At 39.6% G+C, this 22584-nt stretch overlaps 1 protein-coding gene across 1 annotated transcript; it reads left to right on the top strand.

Annotated features, from left to right (window-relative positions):
• Window positions 1-2870: 2870 nt before the first annotated feature.
• On the top strand, window positions 2871-18528 carry tm6sf2b (transmembrane 6 superfamily member 2b). The gene is made up of 10 exons (XM_029500112.1): window positions 2871-2950; window positions 4805-4908; window positions 6497-6594; window positions 6789-6892; window positions 7345-7427; window positions 7813-7937; window positions 8874-8975; window positions 9676-9768; window positions 17224-17343; window positions 18292-18528. Exons 1-10 carry the CDS (start codon window positions 2871-2873, stop codon window positions 18526-18528), a joined length of 1146 nt encoding a protein of 381 aa, XP_029355972.1.
• The last annotated feature ends 4056 nt before the right edge of the window (window positions 18529-22584 follow it).

The raw sequence follows: 22584 nt of genomic DNA, 5'->3' as shown, positions 1-22584 counted from the left end.
AATAGCGAAAAAATGTTTCCGCCGCTGTCGTCACGCGCACCGCCGCTTGTTGATCGGCCGCAGAAAACAGAAAGGCCATAAATAGTTCATCGTCCGTGTTTGGTTCACCTGAGCCTCTGTTCGGGTCAGAATAAATGCACGACCATCACGGACACCGACACGAACTCTTTATATCTGTTCGCTTATCTGACAGCAGACTAAAGGAGAACAATAGCTAGAAAACGAATCGATTCAGAACGAGCAGAATCAGATGTAACGCTCATAAAGTCACTTATTCATTCAATAAACACGGTCATACTGAAATTCCTCAGACTGTGAGGATTGTAGGCAAACTTTTGTGTAGTTTGGTTTAGGCTTTATCATATATATTTCATAATGCCATGTAAAAGGCATTTTGGTGAAGAAGGTTAAGATTTTGCACGTTGAATAGGATCATTTCTCAGAATTAAATTAATTCTCTGAATAAAAAATAATTTAATAATCAGTTTGCTTAGAAAACGTGGTTCCAACGATGAAAGGATGAAATCTTCAAAATACCCATAACTTTCCTTTTCAACTTTTGGAAAATTTGAAATTTCAGAAAATTTCACAACATAAATAATGTAAAGAATATTAAAGAATTATTAATAACTTTTCATTAATTACTTCACAGTACCACCGGGGCTTGTAGTTGTTTTTTCTTTCACTTTAAGAGACCATGGGCCTAAATTTAGCTCACAATTCTTACTAAACTACTGCTGCTGTTAAGACAGTACAATCAGTCCTACTTCTAATAATAATCGAGTCAGTGACTGAAGGTGAAATGTGCTCACTGGATGTAAACAAAATTATGCAGTAGCATAAAATCACATTTGAAAGAAAGATAATGCCACTGCATAATAAAGTCTGATACTGAACATTTTTTCATTGTTTTTAGGTGTTGTTGATACACGTGTGTATCTTTCACTCTGTGAGTGAAAATGGCATTTCATTTTCCTTCATGCCCAGGACACACTATGGTAATGATAATAAAACTTAGTGGAATCATTGAATTAATAGCATTAACTTTTAAAGAGAGTTATTAAATATAGAGAATTTAATAAATAATTCCCAACTTTGGAAGTGAGATTTATTGTTGTTTCATGCATTTCATTTTGGTAAGATTCAACTATTTCCCTGCAGACAGTTGCTGTATAAAAGCGTACTTAATTTTAGATGGAAAATGGAATACATGTGCATCTTGATCCTGTAGGTCACTCATCCATCTGTCCAATGTACGTTATTGAACGACCATGCTGGAAGAACTCCAGTTGTTTCCAGCAAAGCCACTGCTTTCCTGGTATACCAGTCCCCCCTTTTCCCAACAAAGGAGGGTGGTGGCAAACAAAGGGCGGGGTGTGAGTGGGGTATGTGTGTACTTGCATTGAATCTTAAGGTAGTATTCAGGAGAGATACTGGCAGGGTTGTGGTTTGTCTTGTCTCGGATTGTTCTATTGTCTTATTTAAGGAAGGTGGTGTTGAAGATACAGTGTATAACAGCAGCATAAATACATCATGGCACATTTCGGCTGCACCTTTGCAGAACATCTTTGCTAATCACTGAGAATGTCAGTTCATATGAGATGAACGCTGACCTTCATTCTCAGCGGTTCGACCATATCACAGTTGTTTGATCAACATATCAGCAGGTACTTGTGTAATATCAATTTCTAAGACAGTGGTCTGATACAGTCTTGATCGTTTTAAAAACATTTTACTTGAGACATCTTATGTTGTATTTATATTTTTACATTAATAATTTTTTCAAAGGCCTCAGCTCTTTTTAGTTTGAGTTTGGCGCTGCCTACTGGAAGTACAATGTAAACAGTTAGTTTTTAATCTGAGCTCTCATTTGATCAACAGCCTTTTGAACAGGATCAGGCAAATGGTCTAAATAACTCTACCTGAGAGAAATGAAAGAATTCTACAGTTAGTCGCTTACAGTTATTTTTGAGAAAGTGAATTATTTTCGTATTCCATTGCAGGAAAATCCACCTTCATCTGGTGAACTTTTTGGACAAATAAATGAAAATTTGTCTTTTTATAGGAGGAAAATTTTGATTTTAGGACAATAAGTATTGCAAAATTTTGCCAAAAGAAAGAATTAGTTGGAGAGAGAAATGAAAGGCACAATAAAAATAGCTCAGGGTGTTGGCATCTTCAGTGCTCAAGATGTTAAACAAGCGTAAAGCTCATACGCTACACCACAATGTATGCAATGCAGTATACAAAATTATTGTTCGGCTATTTGGCTCCACATTGATAACAGTGAGTCAGGTGGTAGCAAAAGCATATGTGATATGTTACATTTTGGAAACTTTTTTTTGTGAGCATTACATACAGTGGCTTACACATAAAGAATAGCATGGACTGCACCATAGAACAGGAGTCAGGCTAATCACAAAGTTTGTGTTGCTGTGTAAAAAGGAATTTAGGCCTATTCTCTAATGCGACTTACGTAAATCTCTGACAAAACCAAATTGCACAACTTTCACCCAAAAGCTTCTTTGTCTTCGCTTCATTATTTTCCCAGTAAAGGCCATGTCCGCCCCAGGCCAGCTGTAATTTGATTAATCCAACGAAAGGGTAGCCAGACGGTAAGAGCCTGCTCAGCTTCTTCTCCATCTTATTAAAAACCATAGTCTACATTTGGATTTTATTTCATGATATTCATGTACTTTTTCTTAAAAATTCAATTCAGTTCTCTCAGTTTTCATGAATATATCGACACATTTGCATAATTTTAATATCAACGTAATCCTTCATTTTCAGTTTTCCTGTTCCTGAAACTTATAGCTGTGTTGCATTTTCAGCATTGCTGCAAGGAGTGGGGCAGAGGAGCTTTTAAAGAGATGGAGACTTTTGTGTTTTTATTTTCGTTTTCTGCCCTGGGCATTCTTTATGCCATGAACACCATCCCTGAGCTTCAAGAGTAAGTCATTATAAATTTGTTAGTGTTTGGTTTTTACATGAAGACAAGTCGTTTAAATGTTTGTTTTGGCAAAAAGTTGTAAATTATTGTGATTGCTATTCACCAGTACTATACAACTACAGCGCATATAACTACTATGTGTAATATTATGTAATATGTAATATTATTTATTAATGAACAATGGTTGCATTATTAAAAAAGTATATATGTGTAATACTAAAGGTGATTCGTTGAGTATCATGGGATGACATAGTGTACTTTACCACCACTAGAGGACACTCCAAGCTTAAAACTGAAGCTACACTGCTCAGACTTTGACTCTTGGCCATGTTGAGCACTCTAAATTTTCAGAGTATTTACCAATTGCAAAAAAAACTTTTAAATGATGAAACCTGTCTCCTATCGGAGGGTAGAGGAATGAATAGGGAGCAAAATAACTCAGTTCAAAAATAATGAATCTTCTATGGTATAAGGTATGAAATGCTTAGTCAAATCTTATCTATTTTGCATGTTTACGTGGTAACTGCCTTTATAGTATTTTCTTAGCCGATGACTGAACACTATAATGTTATAGGCTGAACAAAGTCATCTGTGAAATATGTTCCACTCTGCCATAACACTTTTTGTTGGGAAGACAAAATATTTCTCATTTCCATCAGATTTTATGCTCCTAGTGTATGAATATCTGCTAGATCTTTTTTTTATGCGTGGACACTGACAATCAATACAGACTGCACAGAAGAGTTTGATAAATGGCTCTTGACATCCAATATGCCTTGTGAGCTTCCACTCTGCAAACAAACAGTATTGTGTGCATAAATCTTCCTGTAGTGTTGAATTGTAGAGGCAACAAGGGAGTGTCCCTTTGCACTCGCAGCATTTGTTTTCCTTCTGTGAGTGCACGTTGTGAGTTTTCTGAGAATGTAATGTTGTTTACTGGGAGATACCTTGAGCACATTAATCTCTTCCAGTGGAAAGCAGCGGTACCTTTGACCAGTAAACACGCATGGCAGGGCTGAACGAGCATGGCCCTAGCTTGCAGCTTCCCACACCTCTGCCTAACATTAATTAAACCTTGGTGGAGCTGTGCTTTTAAGCCATTGATGGGTGCATCACCACAATAGTATGAGTGGGAAGTATTGCAGATCTGTAGTTAAACAATAGAAAATTGTTGCAATCAATACTTAAAGTAAAAAAAAAAATTGCACTCATACATTTGTCTAATTTTGTCTTTGAAAGAACTGGATACTTAAATTGGACCAACAAGCTAATTTTAGAAGGTTAAAATATGATTTGTTCCAAAACAACCATTTTGGTGCATGTTATACAGCAAAAAGAAAAAAAAGAAGAAAGAAATGGTGTGAGTAGGAGTTTAATCAGATCAATAGCAGGAACACTGAATCAGCATTTTCTCATCTTGGCTTTAAGCTCATCAATAGATTTCTCAAAGCCTTGGGTAAACAGATGAACCTACTCCTGCTTATCAAAGTTGCCTGAGAAGGCAGGCAAACAGGAGGGCAGATTCAACGTGACGTACTACTTCGCCAGCACTGTCCAGGCACACGGACTACCACAAAAGGACTTTGTTTTGTGGTAGAAGTGTGAGGTTTTCCCTCAAACTTCTGTGCATGAAGTTTGAGTGTTGCTGCGTGTGAACCATTCGTTCTGACTGCCCATTTATCATCGTTTACTAATTTAACACTGCAGAAAAAAAAATAATTAGGGAAGACAATGAAGCAGAAAACCAGAAGGAGCTTTTTTGTCTAACATCATAGCAATTGCAATGTGTTAAAGCATGGTCAATGTGTTGTGATTTTTTCTTAGATAACCGTTGCATTTCTTTACTTTCAACAGGCCCTTTGTGATCCTGGAGATCGGTGTTGCTGTGTTACTGATTGTGTTTCTCTTCTACTTCCTCATCACTCGTAGCAACCCACCTAAAGACGCCTTATTCTTTGGTAATTAATGCAACTATGCGCATTTCCCAACTTACTTGCAATGCATTTCAAAATAATGGATTTATACAGTGACCATACAGAGGTCAATAAGTACTATGCATTGTGCTGAAGCTGATCCCAATGCCCACAAAAGGATTTTCAGAACTTCCACTCATACTGGTTTAAAGTGAAAACACGAATTGTATTCAAAGTGATTTCACCCACTACGTCAAAAGCTGCTTAGACTGATCAGGCTCATGAAGCTTAATTAGTCTTTTCTGAGGCATGACTGAACCTCAGCATGCTGATGACCTTCACACTGCTTGTGCCTACTTAACCCTTTTGAGTCCTTCCTTGACCTTGAATCAAAAGGCATAACTATTTGAAAATGCCTATACAAGACTGGACTCCACAGTTGCTGTTCATGATTAATACTAAACAAAACTCTATTACTGGCTAACCCAGAAAACTATAAGCGGGTTGATATTCGTTTTGTTCTATTTGCGCTTTGCTTCGTTCTCAACTATCAGTCAAACTGTGTTCTCCTTTTCTAGCCAAGGGTTTCCCTTCATACACATCCCTGCAGCTGACGCCAGGGGCTATGCTAGTGGGACAGAAGTGAGGTGATATATTGGTACTCAGTGCTCAAGGCGACTCTAGTGATGTGCAGGACAGCCATAACCATGAATGCAAAGCTGCAGCGAGCTACCCTCAGTGATAGAGAGCCATAATCTCCTCTCCCTGTTTCACCTGTTAGATGTCAGAGATACCCCTGACATCCTGACGATTACACAGGAGAGACAAAGTGTGTGTGTGTTTGTGTGCTGTGTTTAAAGGACAACAGGAAGGGTGGGTTGAGATCCAATGGTTTAAAGCTGTGGTTTCTACAGAGAAGCCCATGTCACAACACACAGTTTTTCTTTATAATGGCATTCTGCAATGTTGTAATGGCCTGTGTCTGTTCAAATCCTGTTTAAACTGAATGTCAATGAACAACGCTTCCCTTATCCCTGCGTACAAATGTTACAATGCATCTGGGGTCAGTGTTTATAGGACGGTGTTTCTGTTCATTTATTGCCACAGAGAGTGAAAGGCAAAGTAAAATGTTTGGTAAAAGAGTTTAACTACTCTGTTCCTAGTGTCAGTAATGTTCCCATGCCACTCAGGTTTATGTAGCTATACACTTAAAATTCTGTCTTGTGGATAAGACCTTTCAGCTCTGCTGGGTTTTTCACCTGAGGATAGAAGGAGGCGATTAACCATGAACTCAATATCAACATGTCTTCAGGCCACCTCACTGCTATATGCTTAATTTTCTTGTCAAGACAAATTACTTGTTCATTCAGGTTGGAGGAGTTGTTCAAAATGAAGAAAAACAGGTTGAAAGATTGAAGGCAAGCTGAAAATTTAAGAGAGGAAGTTAAAAGATGGGTAGACAAAATATAGTTACTGGATTGGATGACATTTTTCAAAGTAATGAAAAAAAGCTGTTTCACATGTCAAGCTCGCTTAACTTTGACAACACACACTTTTTAATATGAATAATTTTTGATACCCATGCCAAGACATATTCTATTTTATGTCCCTGAATGGTTTCTTCCTTTTGCAGTTTTTGCTGAATTTTCCTTTACTTGTGTCATCGACCTGACGAGCGCCCTGGAATATGACGGCATTATTTCTGGCGTTATGGAATTCTACCAGAAGACAGTAAGTACCTGATGTCACGTCTTGAAACTGTGGTAATATCTATGTGATTTGACTTTAACACCCCAGAAACATTAACGAAACAACAGCAGAGATGGTTTTAAACCAAATCCTTTCACCCGTAACAAAGTAAAGCAACGTTAACCAAATGTCTGCCATTAACACTATTATTTGTAGTATGTGCTCATGTGTTTCAGGGGGAGCCCTATCTGGGAACCGCATATGCCATCATGATGTGCTACTGGGATGGAATAGCACACTTTATCATGTACCTGGTGATGATCAGCAGGATTACAGACAGGTGGGTGCAGATCATGTCAGTTCAAGCCATCGTACTCTATGGTACACTGACTACAGATAACAATGAATAATGACTAGATGTAACAGATATACATACCAGTACGAAGATAAAACTTTCAACAGTATCTAATAGACCCACAACAGATCCATTATTTTTCCAATATTTTAGCTTTTCTGAAAGAAATGAAAAATATGAAGCAACTTCAACCCTGTGAATCACAATTCTGAAAACATTAATGTGGAATATAACAAATGCCAACCTTTTCACCACAGGGGCAAACTGTGCTCAGCTTTGTATTAAACAAAGCATTTATGATGGATGTGAAGGGATTCAGGGATAGCACATGGGGTACATGAACACAGCAATACCATGTAGTTCATCCTATTAGCTTCGATATTACCTGTAGTCTGTGCACTGGCATAGTAACGCTTGTTTTTTGTATTCTGTCCCAGGAAAGCGTACCGCACCATCGGCTTATTCTGGGCTGGCTCTCTGTCTGCCAACATGAGTGTGTTCATTGCCGGTATTGTGGCAGGTGAGCCTCATCTTCTATTCTCTGTCTACCACTCCTGTGATGACAAGCTTTAATTAAGTCGACATCTGCACTGCCGTGTACCATCAGTGTCACAGTTCAGCCTGCCAATAAAACGCACCGTGTCCTGTGTCTTGTCTGCCATCACAACCCACAGAACAAAGCAGAAAACACACTTAAAGCATCTGTTGTTGGCTTTTCAAACTGCAGACAGTTTGATCTCGTGAAACTTTTGTACACAGGCAGCGCGTTGTTCTCGCTGTTGTCAATTGATAGTGTACTGTGCTTTATGTCATTGCTAAATAATGGGTGACTGTTTGATTACTAAAATACATTGAAATGTATACAGAGTACTAACTAATTCACATATTCCCCCTCTTTCTGGCAGGTAAATATGGGTCAGAGATCCGTCCAGCTTTCTGGCTAAACTTTCTCTTCCTTCTGATGCCTGTATGGGGAGCTGTCACACTTTTCACACGGCCCAAGGACAGACCACTAATTGGTGGATACAATGTAAGTCCAACACACGGATGGTTAGACCTTGAAATGTGACCTTGAATGTGGGAGGGCTTAAAAAGCTAATGCTTGCTGAAGGTGTTTACTCTCGTGTAATAACCTATGCAGTGGTTGTGCAGTCAGTGTGACATTACAAATGTCTGTTGGTGGAGTCTGATGATGGTTTGTCAGCAAATGGAGTCAAATTTTTTACTTTACTTTAGTCAGTGCTTGTCTTGACTTAATCTGAATTGCATTACTGCAGTAGATGTACAGTTTCTGAAATCATGATTGCTCCTTTCTTAGCCTTGGGTGATTTTAATTTAGCCTCAACCCATTGTGTTCTTGATCGAAACTATAGGTACCCTGACTATAAACTGTATTTTTTCTTCTATTAACCATGTATCAACGTGATGGAAGGTGGCACTGAGATGACTTGATGAGCAGCTCTGCTGTCAGCCCCTTGTTTTCTGGCCTGCTAGTGTCCACGAGTAATCTGGTTGGCTCTCTCACCTGCCATCCCTGTCGCTTTCACGTAGCAGCAGGCTTTTTTTTTCCATGGAGAAAGCTCAAAAACCTGACTCAGTGGTCTCTTCATTCCTAAGTGACAGACCTACAAATTTAGCAACCAGGTGGTAAGCATGGTGGGGCATTTTTAGCAGCTAAAAGAACAAGATATTTCTAGAAAGAATTGGTGGAAAGCAAAGCTAAAACACAATTTAATCTTGGCTTTACCTTTGTCCAGGGGACACAAATGTGTCTGCAAGTAAATGTAGCTCAAGAGTGGTGTGCTCATTGCTTGTTTCTGGCTGTTCGTTGTGGCTTAAAACCGATGTTAAACCAGTGAGAAGTGAGAACATGACCACACGGCTCATTTAGGGGAGCGTATGCTCTGAAACAATGACCTTGACTAACCAGGATGATTCTGTACGTTGTGTTGATATGCCCCCACAGGCTCAACATGCTCAGAGCATGAAACTGATCTGGCGTCCCTTGGACCTGATTTTGGTGTTACTCCTGTTAGCTGCCATGGCCTTCACCATCCTTAGAGGCTTGGTGAGTGCACAGAACATTCATGTTCATGAGTTTAAGGCAGGACCAAAATGGTAGTATCAAAGTCATGCAGCTTGCAATGTGCGTGTGAGTGTGAGGTTTCAAATATAGTGTATTGTTTCTGCTTCTACAAGCAATTAGCTCAACTAATTGGCCCACATGGGAATTTCATATGTTTATTTTCTAAATGGGATCTGACCTTAAATCTTAGGGCAGCAATATATAATTAGTGTATTTACACATAATTACTAAGCTACTGTCTCATATTCTGACAGGCTATTTAAGAGAATAGTTTGACATGTTGGTAAAGATCCTAATTAGCGTTCCTTGAAGGAGCTGGATGAGAGTATTGATACATCTGTTATGTCTGTATGGAAAGTGAAACTACCTCAGGCAGGTGGTTGGGTTAGCATAAAAGCACCTGTTGGGCGTAGCTCAAAAAGCAGTTGCATTAATCTTGTCTGACTTGTTGGAGCAAGCAAGAAAAAACAAACAAACAAACAAACAAAATCTGTTACCAAAATTGTAAATCACTTAAAATCACAATATTGTCCCAATCAACCTGCCAAGTAAACCAGCCAAAATTTTATCTGGAAGTACATTTTTATGTATTTGGATTTTTCCAGGGATATTTTCATTTAATCATTACACAATACATGATGGTTGAATTGCACTACATGGAGATGTATGTGTTCCTCTGTAGGTGGCTCTAGACTCTCCACTCGAGGCCTGCTCTGTTTACCTGCGACGCTATGAACCTTACCTGAAGGATCCCGTGGCATATCCCAGAGTCATGGTGGGCAAGTGAAATTATAAGATGGTGCCATCTTGGTTTTTAGAAACCAGGGAAGACTGAATTTGCATTTGAAAGTGTAGCTGAGGAAAAGTGTGGGGTGAATCTGATCAGATCTATTCAAGAAGATTTGAAACTAGCAATTGGCATCGCAAATTCATTAGAAGAAAGTTAACTTGGGTAATAAATAAAGTGGGAAGTAGGACCACATTCCCAAGACTCCTTTACAATTGCACTTCTTCTTTCAGCCTACGGAGTACACAACTTCACTACTTGAGTAAAAGCACAGATACTCCTAGTCAAATATTACTCCAATACAAGTGAAAGTAGCTTCATCAAAATATTACTTCGGTAAAAGTACAAAACCATTTGTTAAAAAAAAAAAAAACTGAAGGAAAAAAAACTCAGGAAATACAGAAAGGAAAACTGCTGGGTTGAAAGTAACCAAAATTGGGTGAAATTGCTAACCCAGTGCTGGGTGCAAAAGGAACCAGCAACCAGCATGTTAGGAAGAAAATTTGACCCAGCATGCTGGGTTTATGTTTTTACTCAACAATGCGTAGAAACTACCCATGTTGATGAGTTAAAGCTACCAAGAAATGGGTTAAAAAAACAAAACTGAAGTTCAGGGTTATTAGCTTAACAGCTATTCCTGGGATTAAAAAAAATAAATATAAATCCTCATTTTATTACCAAATTTTTGTAAAGAATGTTACATTTAATTAATTTCATCTTTAATTTATTTTATGTAAATTACTTCTAAAAGATGAAACCACCGAAATGAAATACTGTTCCAAACATTCCTTTATTGGTCATGAAATCTTGACTTTTAGCACTCATGTTAAGTATAAAACTGGCCAACAAGTACACAATGTATAAAACTGTATTTTAGATTATCTTCATTAAGAAATATAAAGACGACCAAAGTTTTTTTTTTTTTTTTTTTTTTTTTTTTTTATATCTAACAGTGTGTCATGAATACTTTAACTTGACTCTTGGAAACTTACTAAGCACACTTAAGCAGTCAGTTACTTTAAAACCAGAAACACATCATTCTGATAGATATGGGGAGCAGTCCAATAGGGCAACACACAAAGAGCTCTGATAGTGGCTAAAACTGCAGAAATAAGACTGACAAACAGTATACCCTAAATACTTTAACTTGAATCTTGAAAACTTACTAAACAGACTTCACAGAGACTTGAATGAGGAGGTCACTCACTTCAAAATACCAGAAACCTATCATTCTGATGCTGTGACTCCAGGCATACCTCTAGCATACCTCTTAGGTGATGCTGAAATTTCAGAGGAATGAGGGAGGTCCAACAGTTTCCATCCAGCAGAAAGGAGTCTGTCTATCTGCTGAGCTGAAACACAGAACATGGCATACACTGAAATCAAACAACTATGTAGAAATTTTGCTCTACTGTTTTCAATGTATTAGTTCATTCATTCAACAAACTGCCGTTAATGGATTTATTTTAAATATGATTACATACCTTCAAAAGTTGGGATCAACTCTGCCAGGTTCCACTCCTGAAGCTTCTCCTTGGCAAACTTATCAATCTTTCAAAAATGAAAACAAACATTTTTAGTGCCACTCTCTCAGAAATGTAACTCACAGTGCCAGAATTCAACACAACTTGCCATGAATGTTTAATTAAAAGATCTATCATCTTTCATGTATTTATTCTGTTAATATATTCTATATGAAATATCAATGTGTCAATCAATATGCTTACAACTGCTTATGGAAAAATATAATCGTCATTCACATGATTTTAAATTAATATAACGTGAGATTTACTCGGTGATGAAAAAACAAATGCAATCTCCTCGATTAGGACGTAGGCTATAGAAAGTACAGCACGTGGGATTACAGAAAAACTCGGCTATAGTAAACATACCATACGTAAGGAATCCTTGCCTTTACTGTAAAAACAACAACAACAACAACAACAACAACCGAGCTCTGGGTTACTGTGGGGAAGACTACCGTGAGGAATCTTAACAAAAGTGAGAAGTTACTGCAACAGGTTACAAGTTTGCGAAAAATCGTACAGAGCAACGAGCCCAAATGTAAACACACTCCGCCCCACTATTCTCCATAGACAGACTACACAAGCTGAAATAAGTATCAACAACACACTCCTTAGCTGACTGGGATTACATGCAGCCGAAACAGCACTGCACACAGTAAAAGAATACACACTTTTTAATTCAATTAAGCACACAGACGTATTGACAAGGGCAACAGGAGCTAAAGGTAATTGTAACGTTACTGGATTACCCGCAGCCACAACAGCCTCGTCGCTGTTACACACATTCATCCTCCAACAAACCAGGACTAATAATAATAATAATAATAAAAAAAAATTCGCCAACACTCACTTACCTGACACTTTCAAAGTAAAAGCGATCCCCACATAAACACAAGCTAGCGAAAACACGAAAAAAAAAAAACGATTCAAGTCGGTTGTGGTGCACATCATCACCACAATACAGACACGCAACAGCTAAACACAACCACGTAGACTTTCAAAAGTGACAGTAAACAAGTATGTTTAATACCTGCGTCAGATAAAATAACCGGCTAGCTAGCGAGAAACACGAAAAATACAAAAAATAGTTAGAGCCGGTGTGTCGGTTCCCCCTGACGCGGATCTACTGCTGAATCGTGCGTACTTAAAGAAGAAACGTGGTGATACACACCAGGTCCGACTCCCAGAATACAAGTGTCTGCAAACACACAAAACATTAACAACGAGTAATGTCCCGGTCCTTGTGTGTGTTGTTGTGTCTGAAGCGGTGGAGTACTTCCACATTTGCGGTCAATATCTTTGTGCAGAAATAAAGCTAACAAGTAAATTCCTCTGCCCCCACGTCACTTTCTCTGTGACCTGACTGCAGCTGGAGGTCTCTCCTCTCTGTCTCTTCCTTTCTGATGGAGCTACCAAACTCAGCTGTTTCTGTCTAAGATAACGTTTTGTGTCGGGCTTTAATACAAGCTAGGCTAATGGACGTTAGCATCAGAGCTGTCCAGTTAGCTTACGTTACAAGTTTCTTACCTTGCTCTACGTTTCTCGTCCCAAATTCACCGTCACAACCTTGTTAAAAAACATTTGTATAGAAAATTTCTCAACCCTTTATTTTCTTATTCTTCTTTATTTTCCTTTCTGATCACCGGACTGATGCTGACCGGACATTTTCCTACCGAACTTCAGCCAACAGGCTAACATAGCAACAGTAACCAATGGGGGCGGTGGCCTGTTGGGGGGTGGTTACAATTAGGAAGAAAAACAATAACATAATCTTTCACTAAAAATAGTTCATCTTTACTGGTCTAGTCTGTGGACGCGTCCTGTCGCCGGTCTAGTCTCGGTCCGTTCCTGGAGGGGTGCCGTCACCCGTCTGGTCTGGTTCGGCCTAGGTCCTGGGGGGGGCGCCGTATCTGCATTGGCCCAGTCCATCACTCGCAACCAACTAACTCCGTAGACACGTTCAGGTGCCCACACCGGGAATGGACCTTTACATACATATACACATACACACTACATATATATTAACATTACATACAGGTTGTCATACAATCACATTTACATTACATTTATATCATATTACACATTATTATATTAACATCACTAACCCCGGGGTTACATTACATTAATGTACATTTACATCGTCTCCCCTAGCCGGGAATCGAACCCTTCCCACCTAGGGGCGGGGCGGCAGCGTTACCGCTGCGCCACAGCGCTGCTGGAATTGCAGCATACATTTGCGCTACTTCACCATTTCACATTTACGTCACCTGACCTAACCGTGATGACGTACCACTCAGAGTGGGCTGCGATTGGCTCCAGCATCCCACGTGACCTTTTCTTCTTAGCCCCGAGTCCACGCCTGTTGACTTGTTTATCATTTTTTTGAGTAAATAAATACCACGCTTTGTTGCTGAATTTTTCTTGTGTATATGCTACAGTTTAACTGGTTGATCGATCAATGATAATTATGTAGACCAATAGTCTATTTTATAAGCATGTCGTGCAAGAGATAACAGATCATGTGTAGGCTTTCAGGGAAAAATGTTTGAAGTGTTCAGTGAATGGATCATTGACTTTCGTATAAATCATGCACTTACTTGGAACCAACCCAGGGGATAAACTCATTCCCAACAAAGTTTCCCAAAGGTCGGCCAGGATGAGCGTTTGTCATCTGAGTGTATGTTCATTATGGTAAAATGGACAAACTTGTGTTCAACGAGTTCGTGAATTATGAAACATACGGACACTGTCCGGTGGGTGTTTCTGAGGAGCAGAAATATGTCATTCGCAGGCGCTCTGCCCGTTTCCAAATTAATGGTAAGCAATAGTTAGGTTATAGGTCAAAAATAATGTCATCAGTTCGTCAGTCGAACATGCTAACCAGTTAGCTAACCAGTTAGCTAGCAGTCCATTTCGAAGCGACTAACAAGTGTAAGTGATCCGGCAGTGAGGTTTACTTAACGTAGGCTATTCTCGCACAGATATGCTAGCTGGTATCCATTTACACAAAGATTGACAAAGAATGGCCGAACAAATGCATTCTCAATTTATTTTGTTATATAATAAATACCATACCAGTAACCTACACATTGGCTTGTTCCATTTCGCTTTCCGTACACCCAGCTGTGTTTCTATTTGCGTTTCTTCTTTAAGTACGCACGGTAACTTAGCAACTACGCCCGACTCAGCAGTAAATCAGCGTAAAGGGGAACAGGAATTTGGAGGGAACCAAATCGGTTGTCACACCGATATGGTTCCCCCCCAAATTTTTGTATGCTTTTTGTATGCTATGGTTAATGCTGTGGTTAATTAGTACCAATAACAATAAGATACAACTTTCTGGCTACCACATTAAGCTACCAAAAGCAGATGTTGTAACACCACAACAAGATTTTCTTACCATTTCCTATTTAATTTCTTTACTCAATCCTCCAGAGCTCCCACCCCCGGGAGTCCGCACCTTTAAGACATTTCTGCGTTGGATTCACTTTAAGACCTGGAGTCCTTCTCTGTTATTATATAAAGTCCACTGAACTGTGTTGTTCAGAAGGCCATGTAACTTAAAAGCCAGGGGCCCCGGGGAACGGACATTTCCCTGAGCTAATCTCATTATCAGCATGAAGCTGAAGCTACATTTTTAAACACCATATTGATAAGCACCGACGTTATCGGTTCTGCCCTACTTAAGGAATTAAGAAGATTTCTGAATGGTTATCTCTGCATAAAAGTCTGAGGAGGATTTCTGCTGCCTCTCTTTGGCTCCGTGCATGAGAGGGGAGGGGCAGCTCTCTGGCACACACACAAATACAAAAACTTAGCAATTAGAGAATGGCAGAGAGAACTAAACATTTAAAAGACTAATGCTTTTGGACTTAAGACCAAAATCACGAGCAAATCTACGTAACAAAACCTCTGGTGAAAGCCTGTCATCTAGGCCTATAGAATGAAAAATCTATAGTTTCTGACCACCACGCTTTTTTGTGTTTGTGTCAAGTGTGTTTTTTCTTCTAGCAACTCACAAAAATGAACTGAACTATGGCAACAAACACTAGTCAAAGTTTGGACACACCGTCCCATTTAAGTCAGAAAATTGTGTCCAAACTTTTTGACTGGTAGAGTATCTTAATGATGAAAAGCAACAATGAACCATCTGATTTTTATGGACGCCTTCTAAATATTATGTGAACTGATCTGAGTAACTTCTGAACATCCAGAAATGAAGTTAAAGTTTTAGGTCACTCGGGATGGCCGCTAGGTTAATAGGCTTGCTATTCACCAACAACACCTGAAAGCTCCACTCCAGTCTGATTTTAAATAACCAGGCACATAATGAACCCTTGCTTTCATAGCTATCACTCTGCAGGACGCTTGGCCTTATCTCTTCCACTCTTAGAGCTCACAGCTGATTACAGAGCCATTTTTCATCATTACAGCAACAATGAGTGCAGGTTGAGAGGCCAGCGCATCTTTGTCTCTCTCTTTCAATTGCTTAAGATGGATAACAGATTATTACTGCAACTGGTGGTGAGTCCCTTCATTTCTTATTTTGCCGACACTGCTATGGGGTTTGTTGTGTTTTGTTTGGTGTGCACAGCTGTGTCAATAGGTTATCCAAAGACCTTGTCAGGGTGGCAGTCCAGGCACAATTGCAAGTCATTGATCAGACAGCCGAATGACATGCTGAGAACTTGATAAACTAATCCTTTGCCCAAAGCCCCCCATCAGCATCTCTATGGGTGGGAGGAGGATGTGTGTGCAGCATGTGAAAGTATGTCTTGGTTGCCTTTTTCAAATCTACATGTGTGTGTGCGGAGAAATAGAATGGCTTGATTTTTGCACAGGCCTTCAGTGTTTTTGCAGCTACTGACCTCTTTATTTTGTGACGATGATGGACGATATATGGCAGCACTAAAAAGATATTTAAACAAAAGATTGAAAGGCGTGTATGATTTGCTTTCAGGTCCTAAGATGAACTTATTAGAATTCATATAGACTTCAGAGCCAGAATGAAAAGAAACCGTTCAGTGGTGTAATTTGAGGGTTCTATAAAGTGGGAAACTGGCTTTCATGCACCAAATATTTTAAGTTGAAGGTCAGACAGTCTCTGTACTGACCCCTTGGTGGAAGTTGTAATTTGTGCTGCGTGTGGAAATTTGTGTTTCAGAGAGCACTGAGCTGGAAGTGGAAAATACTCAGGTACTACACTTCAGAAGTATTTTAAGACAGTTAGTATTTCCATTCCAATGTTTACATTTCAGAGGGGATAGTGCTGTTGCCCTACAGCAAGATGTTTATTGGTTCGATTCCCACACCTATAGATGTACAAAATGATACACTGTCAGTGGGACTTAGTTGGACCCATTTATGACATCAAAATACTAAAAACATTTGCGGTATATTCCTGTAGTGGAACCAAATGGGCATGTTTGATTGTGATACTTACCTCAATTTTTTCTGCAAATACTTGTTAAGTTGTATCATAATTTTTCCCTAAAACATGTGAAGTGCTATTTATATGCAGCGTGTCAAATAGAGTGCACGTGGTAGTGGTTTGAGCTTTAAGTAGCCCTCTTCTGTATTCAGTGTAAGTAGGTGAAGTGCAGCATAGGCCAAAGGAGAATGAGGATGTGCTGTATAAATTGTCTGCTGGGCAGCTGGTCATGCACCAACAACAACATGAAGTGATAGTAATGGAGGGCAAAGGCTTGCTCCACTCGATTTTTGGCATTTTTCAATATATCTGCTGGATCCACATTGTGGTTCACTGGAACTTAAACAGTGACATATACACTAACAACTCACTTTTACCAAAACGCAGGATTTAAGTAACAGAATACAGATCTACGTCATAATGTAGAAAATGCTCCCTTTTGCATAAAGTAACAATAAAATAATGGCGTTACACTTTTCCCTACAGATGCTGCACTTGTTCTTCTATGGACTACCTCTTTTGGGTGCCTTTGTTTATGGTCTGCTCAAGCCTGGCTGCACATGGATGTCAGACTGGACCATGTTCTTTGCAGGAGCAATGACTCAGGTAATGGCATCAGGACAACCAGCTGATTAGTGAATCTGGTCCTACATTCGTTGTTAAGGTGCAGGGGTTCTATACTGTGTATTGCACTGACAGTAAAGTATAGCGCAACTCCTTGCCATAATTACTGGCCTCAGACCAGCGTCTTCAGCACAGAATGGTCTGATCTGTCACAGTAAATAAACTGCATGACACGAGTTCTCATCCTATTAATAAATACATACACCAAGTTTAACCTTAATTATATTTACAAGCTGGTGGTGCTCTCTCGTCACATTGATCTGGCAGGAAGACTGAAACCTAGAGGAGGCGAAGTCTTTGATTAAAGTCTTGTTTTGCTGTTTATAAAATGCTGTAGACTCTTTTTGTCCTGTCTTATAAATTGCCACCTTTTAAAATCAGTGCAGTAGTCTCTTGCCTCCATTAGAGACCCCTTTCTATACTTTTCTCACAGAACACTAATAAGTGTTTGAAAGAACTAATTCTTCCCTTTCAAGTTTGGTCTCCAGGGGGTTTGTTTTTAGAGACATTAAAGGAGCCATTTGTAAGTTTTGAAATTGCTACACAACCAACATTAACAGCAAAATACTTTCTTGTCGAGAGAAAATGCTGCAAGTTCAGCATCAGACTTCATTCCCACTCTATGCTTTCCATTGTTAGAAACCAATTCCAATTTTAAATTTTCCTCTCATCATGTCTGTCATTGTACTGAAATTATTTTCTAATATTTCTGCCCTGAAGATGATCAGGGGGTGTATTACGTTATATTCTGTAAATGCAGTAATGGCTGCAGCAGCAGATAAAACTTACAAATAGCTGCTTTAAGGAAATACCTGCCATCGATATGAATATTGAACAAACTACATGATAATGGAAATGTCAGGTAGGTGCTATATGTTGCATTCATTGATGGAAATGTAGACTGACCTTTTGCTCCATGTCTCTCTCCAGTGCCAGTGGGCTCATATCGGAGGGTCCCTCCATCCTCGTACCACGGCTCCTTTTCGTATCCCAAATGATATGTTTTGGTACGTGCTGACAGCTAACTTGCTCTATGCTGCCACTCCCATCCTGGTGGCCCTGCGGGTTTATAGCAATCCATATTTTTTCCTGAAGATCGCCCCCTTCCCTGGCCAAACGGGTTTGCCAAACAGTGAGGAGAAGGACACCAAGTACAAAGACAAATAACAATTCTTGATTTAGTTTGATCATTGGAGTTAATTGCTTACCCAATGACTAGAAGAAAGTTGTTTTGTTTTAAATACCAAATTTCAAAATGCCAAAATAAATGACTGTTTTGCTCAACCTCTTTGTATTTATTGGTTTTTGCTGTCAACAATTCCAATTGCTGCAGCAATCATCAACATCATCATCAATGTTTGTATACTTTCTCGGAAACAAATTGAGACTACAGGAAACAGGGAAAAAAAACAGTCTGAATACAAAGAACAGTTGATAATAATTGCATAACCAATGTTTTCATCAAATTAATCAATTTCACCTGCATTTGAGCGCACCAGGAAAGACTCATGGAATAACCCATGAGTAGTGCATGCGATGTACATTTCATGAAACAATATAATTCACATAAATTGTATATTTGTAAGAGGTTATTTTATAATATTGTTTTCGAGACCATAGAATGTGATCACGCTTCCTATCGTGCAGTGAGTGAAAAAAGCATTACAACCTTTCCATTACCTTTTGCCCTGAGGACTCAAAGAAAACTTATTGATGGCTGGAGCTCCTTGTTGTCAGGTGGGATGGACAGATGGTGTCATTCAGTCTATTGTTGCTTATGATGTGCGCAAATAGACGGAACAGCACGCTGCTGAAAACAAAAGGATGAGAGTAACAAAGTTAGTTTTCTGTACGCAAGTCAGAGGCTTCAATTTTCTCACTCTTTCCAAGCAAAACTGTTGTTTTATGAAATATGGGTGACATACAACCTTACAATGGAATTATTAAAATTCAGCATTTGCTTCAAACTAAATTCTTGTTTTCACACCTGTTCACACATCTCTGTAGCTGCATTCTGTTCCTGAAAGTGTCACATAAAAACAGATGTACATGGCTGAGTTTACACTTTGCGAAGCAGCCGTGGTGTATAAACATGAATAAGTTCCAACAGCTGTTAAAAGTACGACAAAGCCAAAGAACCTTTGTAGCAATAATATAGCTATCGCTGCATTATGCAACCAATATACATCGACAGCCAAGGAGGTACATGAATTAGTACAAAATATCTGTAAGACACTCCTGGCTAATTGACTTGGTGTTACCGAGCAGTCTTGATGACACATACCCTTTTTACATGTTTTCATTACTACACAATGAATTTTGGGATAGACTAGCCCAGGAAAAGGACACATTTGTCAGGCAGATGTGAAGAAACCTTTGAAATTCGATGACCTCATCGTGCTGTAAGCGCTGTGATGTAAATGGTGGTGATGCAAATGCAGCCTCAGAAGGATGTGGCCTCAAAGTGGGGCACATCTATATTTAGCTGCATGGCTCTCAAAATTAGTTAATAAACCAGTAATATCATTGAGTTTGACAGCAGTTGAGGATTTTGGAGACTCTCACACATCGTGCCATAAAGACGGCACACAGACATGCCGTGGGCTTCAGTAATAGGCAATTTTAGTACTTTTTGTCACTCCATTCGACTGGAGCCACCACGGATCGTTGCAAAATGCAGAGTGCCAAGGACATACCGACACGTGCTGCGGAGAGCAATGTACTCCTCAACAGCAGCTTTTGTCACGCACCTCTGCTGTCTGCTGCCAGCCTGTTCCAGCTTTAAAAAGACAAGTTTTCTTTCTCAGTCTAAGTAGGAAAACAAGATGAGCCCTTGCCATTCTGCATTCCCTCTAATCTCGTTGTGCCAAACTGGAGAGCATTTTATCCCCTCTCAACTTACGGTCCTTGATGCTCTTTTACATCTGCTGCGGCGCACTTGCTCCGTGTGGGTGGACTGCAACTCCTCTCATTACTGTCTCATCAAATCAATGACCTGTGTTTTTGCTTGCCTTAACAAACACATCTAAAGAATCACACATTTCATTCTACTTGTTTGTCTTTTCAATTCATTTAGTCTGTTTAGTTGTTTGTGCCTACGTGTTCCACCTGTGTTGTCATGTCCTTGGCTCCTACCAGTAATATTACCTGACTTTCTCTTCCTCCTCCTCCTCCTCCTCTTTTCCCTGCTCCCTCATTAGCTCCCATCATCTTTGTGCCATGCTCTTCCGTTTCAAGAGCTGCTGATCTCGGCTCTGCTGTAACCCAAACCTTTATCCTTTTTTTTTTTTTAATCCTTATTTTTTTCTTTACTTACCATGACAGTACCCTGCTGAGCTAAAAAGTTTTTTCTCACATTTAATTAGAAGGAAGACTGTTGAAACTATTGTCGAGGTCTATAACACTCTAACAGCAAAAAAATTTACAAAATGTTCGGGTTGGGTCAGGGTCGCTATTGACCAAGGTTGCATCTGTCTGCCAAACCTTTTTCAGTAATATGATCCGCTGGATGTAGTGCAGTCATTTAAAAGAACACACAGTTTTCTTAACATTGACAAAAGGTTATTTATGTGCTTAGATAAAGCTTGAGTTGCGTAACCCTTCCTTGCGCCTTCCTTGCGCCTTCCTTGCGCCTTCCTTGCGCCATCGATAACAGTAGCCCAGTCATATGCAATTATGCCTTGAAATGCACTGAGCACTAGTCCACACAGAGAGAGGCACAGTTATTTAATACACTCGCATTCAGCAGCCTTTCCGTGCTGAAGTGTGCCATCAACCCTGCTTGGATATGCTAGCCGTGTGTTTTGTGTGTATGACAGAGGCTTTTAAATCAAATGTGGTTGCTCCAAACTGTTCAGTAATCCCATGATGGGAGTCACTGGGGATCTCTGCTGCAGATGACTGCTTGGTTGTGGAGAGCTCTGGAGCTTGCTGCTGTGAAAATGACAAGTAAACAATTCAAACAGCTGTGAAGCCAGTTAATTTCTATCTAAAAATATGAGCCCATGCCGACAACATTTTTAACATATGGCACAGCCACACAGAAAAACGATTAGATAATGTTTTGTTGTATAACATAGGCATTGGCTCATAATGGATGTAATTGGTCTACTTACAGATCAAATTAGCACAAAACTACTCCATAACCAAAGAGCGACATCTGACCTGCATCTCACTAATCCATAGTTTGGTTCATTTGGAGGCGCATTGCTCTTGTACAAATACACAAATATGGCAAGATTGTCAATGAGGAAAGAGGGCAGCTACTAACTATTTTCATCACTGCATCCATCGATTTTTGGCCAACATAGCCAGGTCTGCCCATCCATGCGTCTCCAGAAAAAAAACTGAACTGTGACAGATCTATAATGGCCACTGTTATGCACCAATGCACAAACTGTGGTTGATCCATGTCCTTAGTTGAACTGTTTCCAGACTATGCAGTTTTTAAATCCTCAAAATGCAGCTTGCCGAATCAGTGCTGGCAGACATTTCTGGCCCATTTCTGGTTGTTCTGGTTTTTTGATGCAGTTTTAATTCAGAAAACTACCCCCATTCTTTGTAACAGGTAATCCCTAAAAAATCCTCATCATTACAACAATATTCAGGAAAAGAGTTGCCTGCAGTCCATTTCTCAACTTGTAATAGATTTGTAGAGGGATAATCTTTCTTTGCTCTGAGGGCTCTAAACTGGCAACTCTTGTGCAAAGGCCTTTTATAAAGCTGGTTGATGCAAGGCTGAGAGTATCTGGTTCAAAGGAGCGTGTTCAAAGTATTGTTCAACTCCATGTTAAATAACACCACCAAACTGACTTAAGATCTTTGGAAGCGTCCAGCTGTTGGCTGAAGTCTTAAAGGAATTTTGCCTTTCATGCTGATGGGCCTGTAATACTGCAGGGATCATGACCCAAACTATAGAAAATATTCTTATAGTGATGACTCACAGAACTGCAGTAACTTTGGCAGCTGCGCAGCAGTTAACAGGTCCACTCCCTAGACACGTCGAGTCAACTCATGTCTCAGTAGCACAGTGTAGAATAATGTAGCCATCAGCACAGTTTCTTTTTTTCTTGTTGTAATAACTCAAAGTGCAGCAATCTCATGCTGTGTCCCGTCTCCTCTCATTGTCTGCTGCTATCATCTCAAGAGGCTCTCTCATTTAATCGTTATCCTTGTGGAAAGAGCTTGTTGAGTCTGCATCACATCCACATCCAGAAAGACTAC

Source organism: Echeneis naucrates, chromosome 4, assembly GCF_900963305.1.
Source record: "Echeneis naucrates chromosome 4, fEcheNa1.1, whole genome shotgun sequence".
In the NCBI taxonomy this organism is placed as follows: domain Eukaryota; kingdom Metazoa; phylum Chordata; class Actinopteri; order Carangiformes; family Echeneidae; genus Echeneis; species Echeneis naucrates.
Note: the sequence above shows the minus strand (reverse complement) of the source record. Positions and strands in the feature narration are given on the sequence as shown.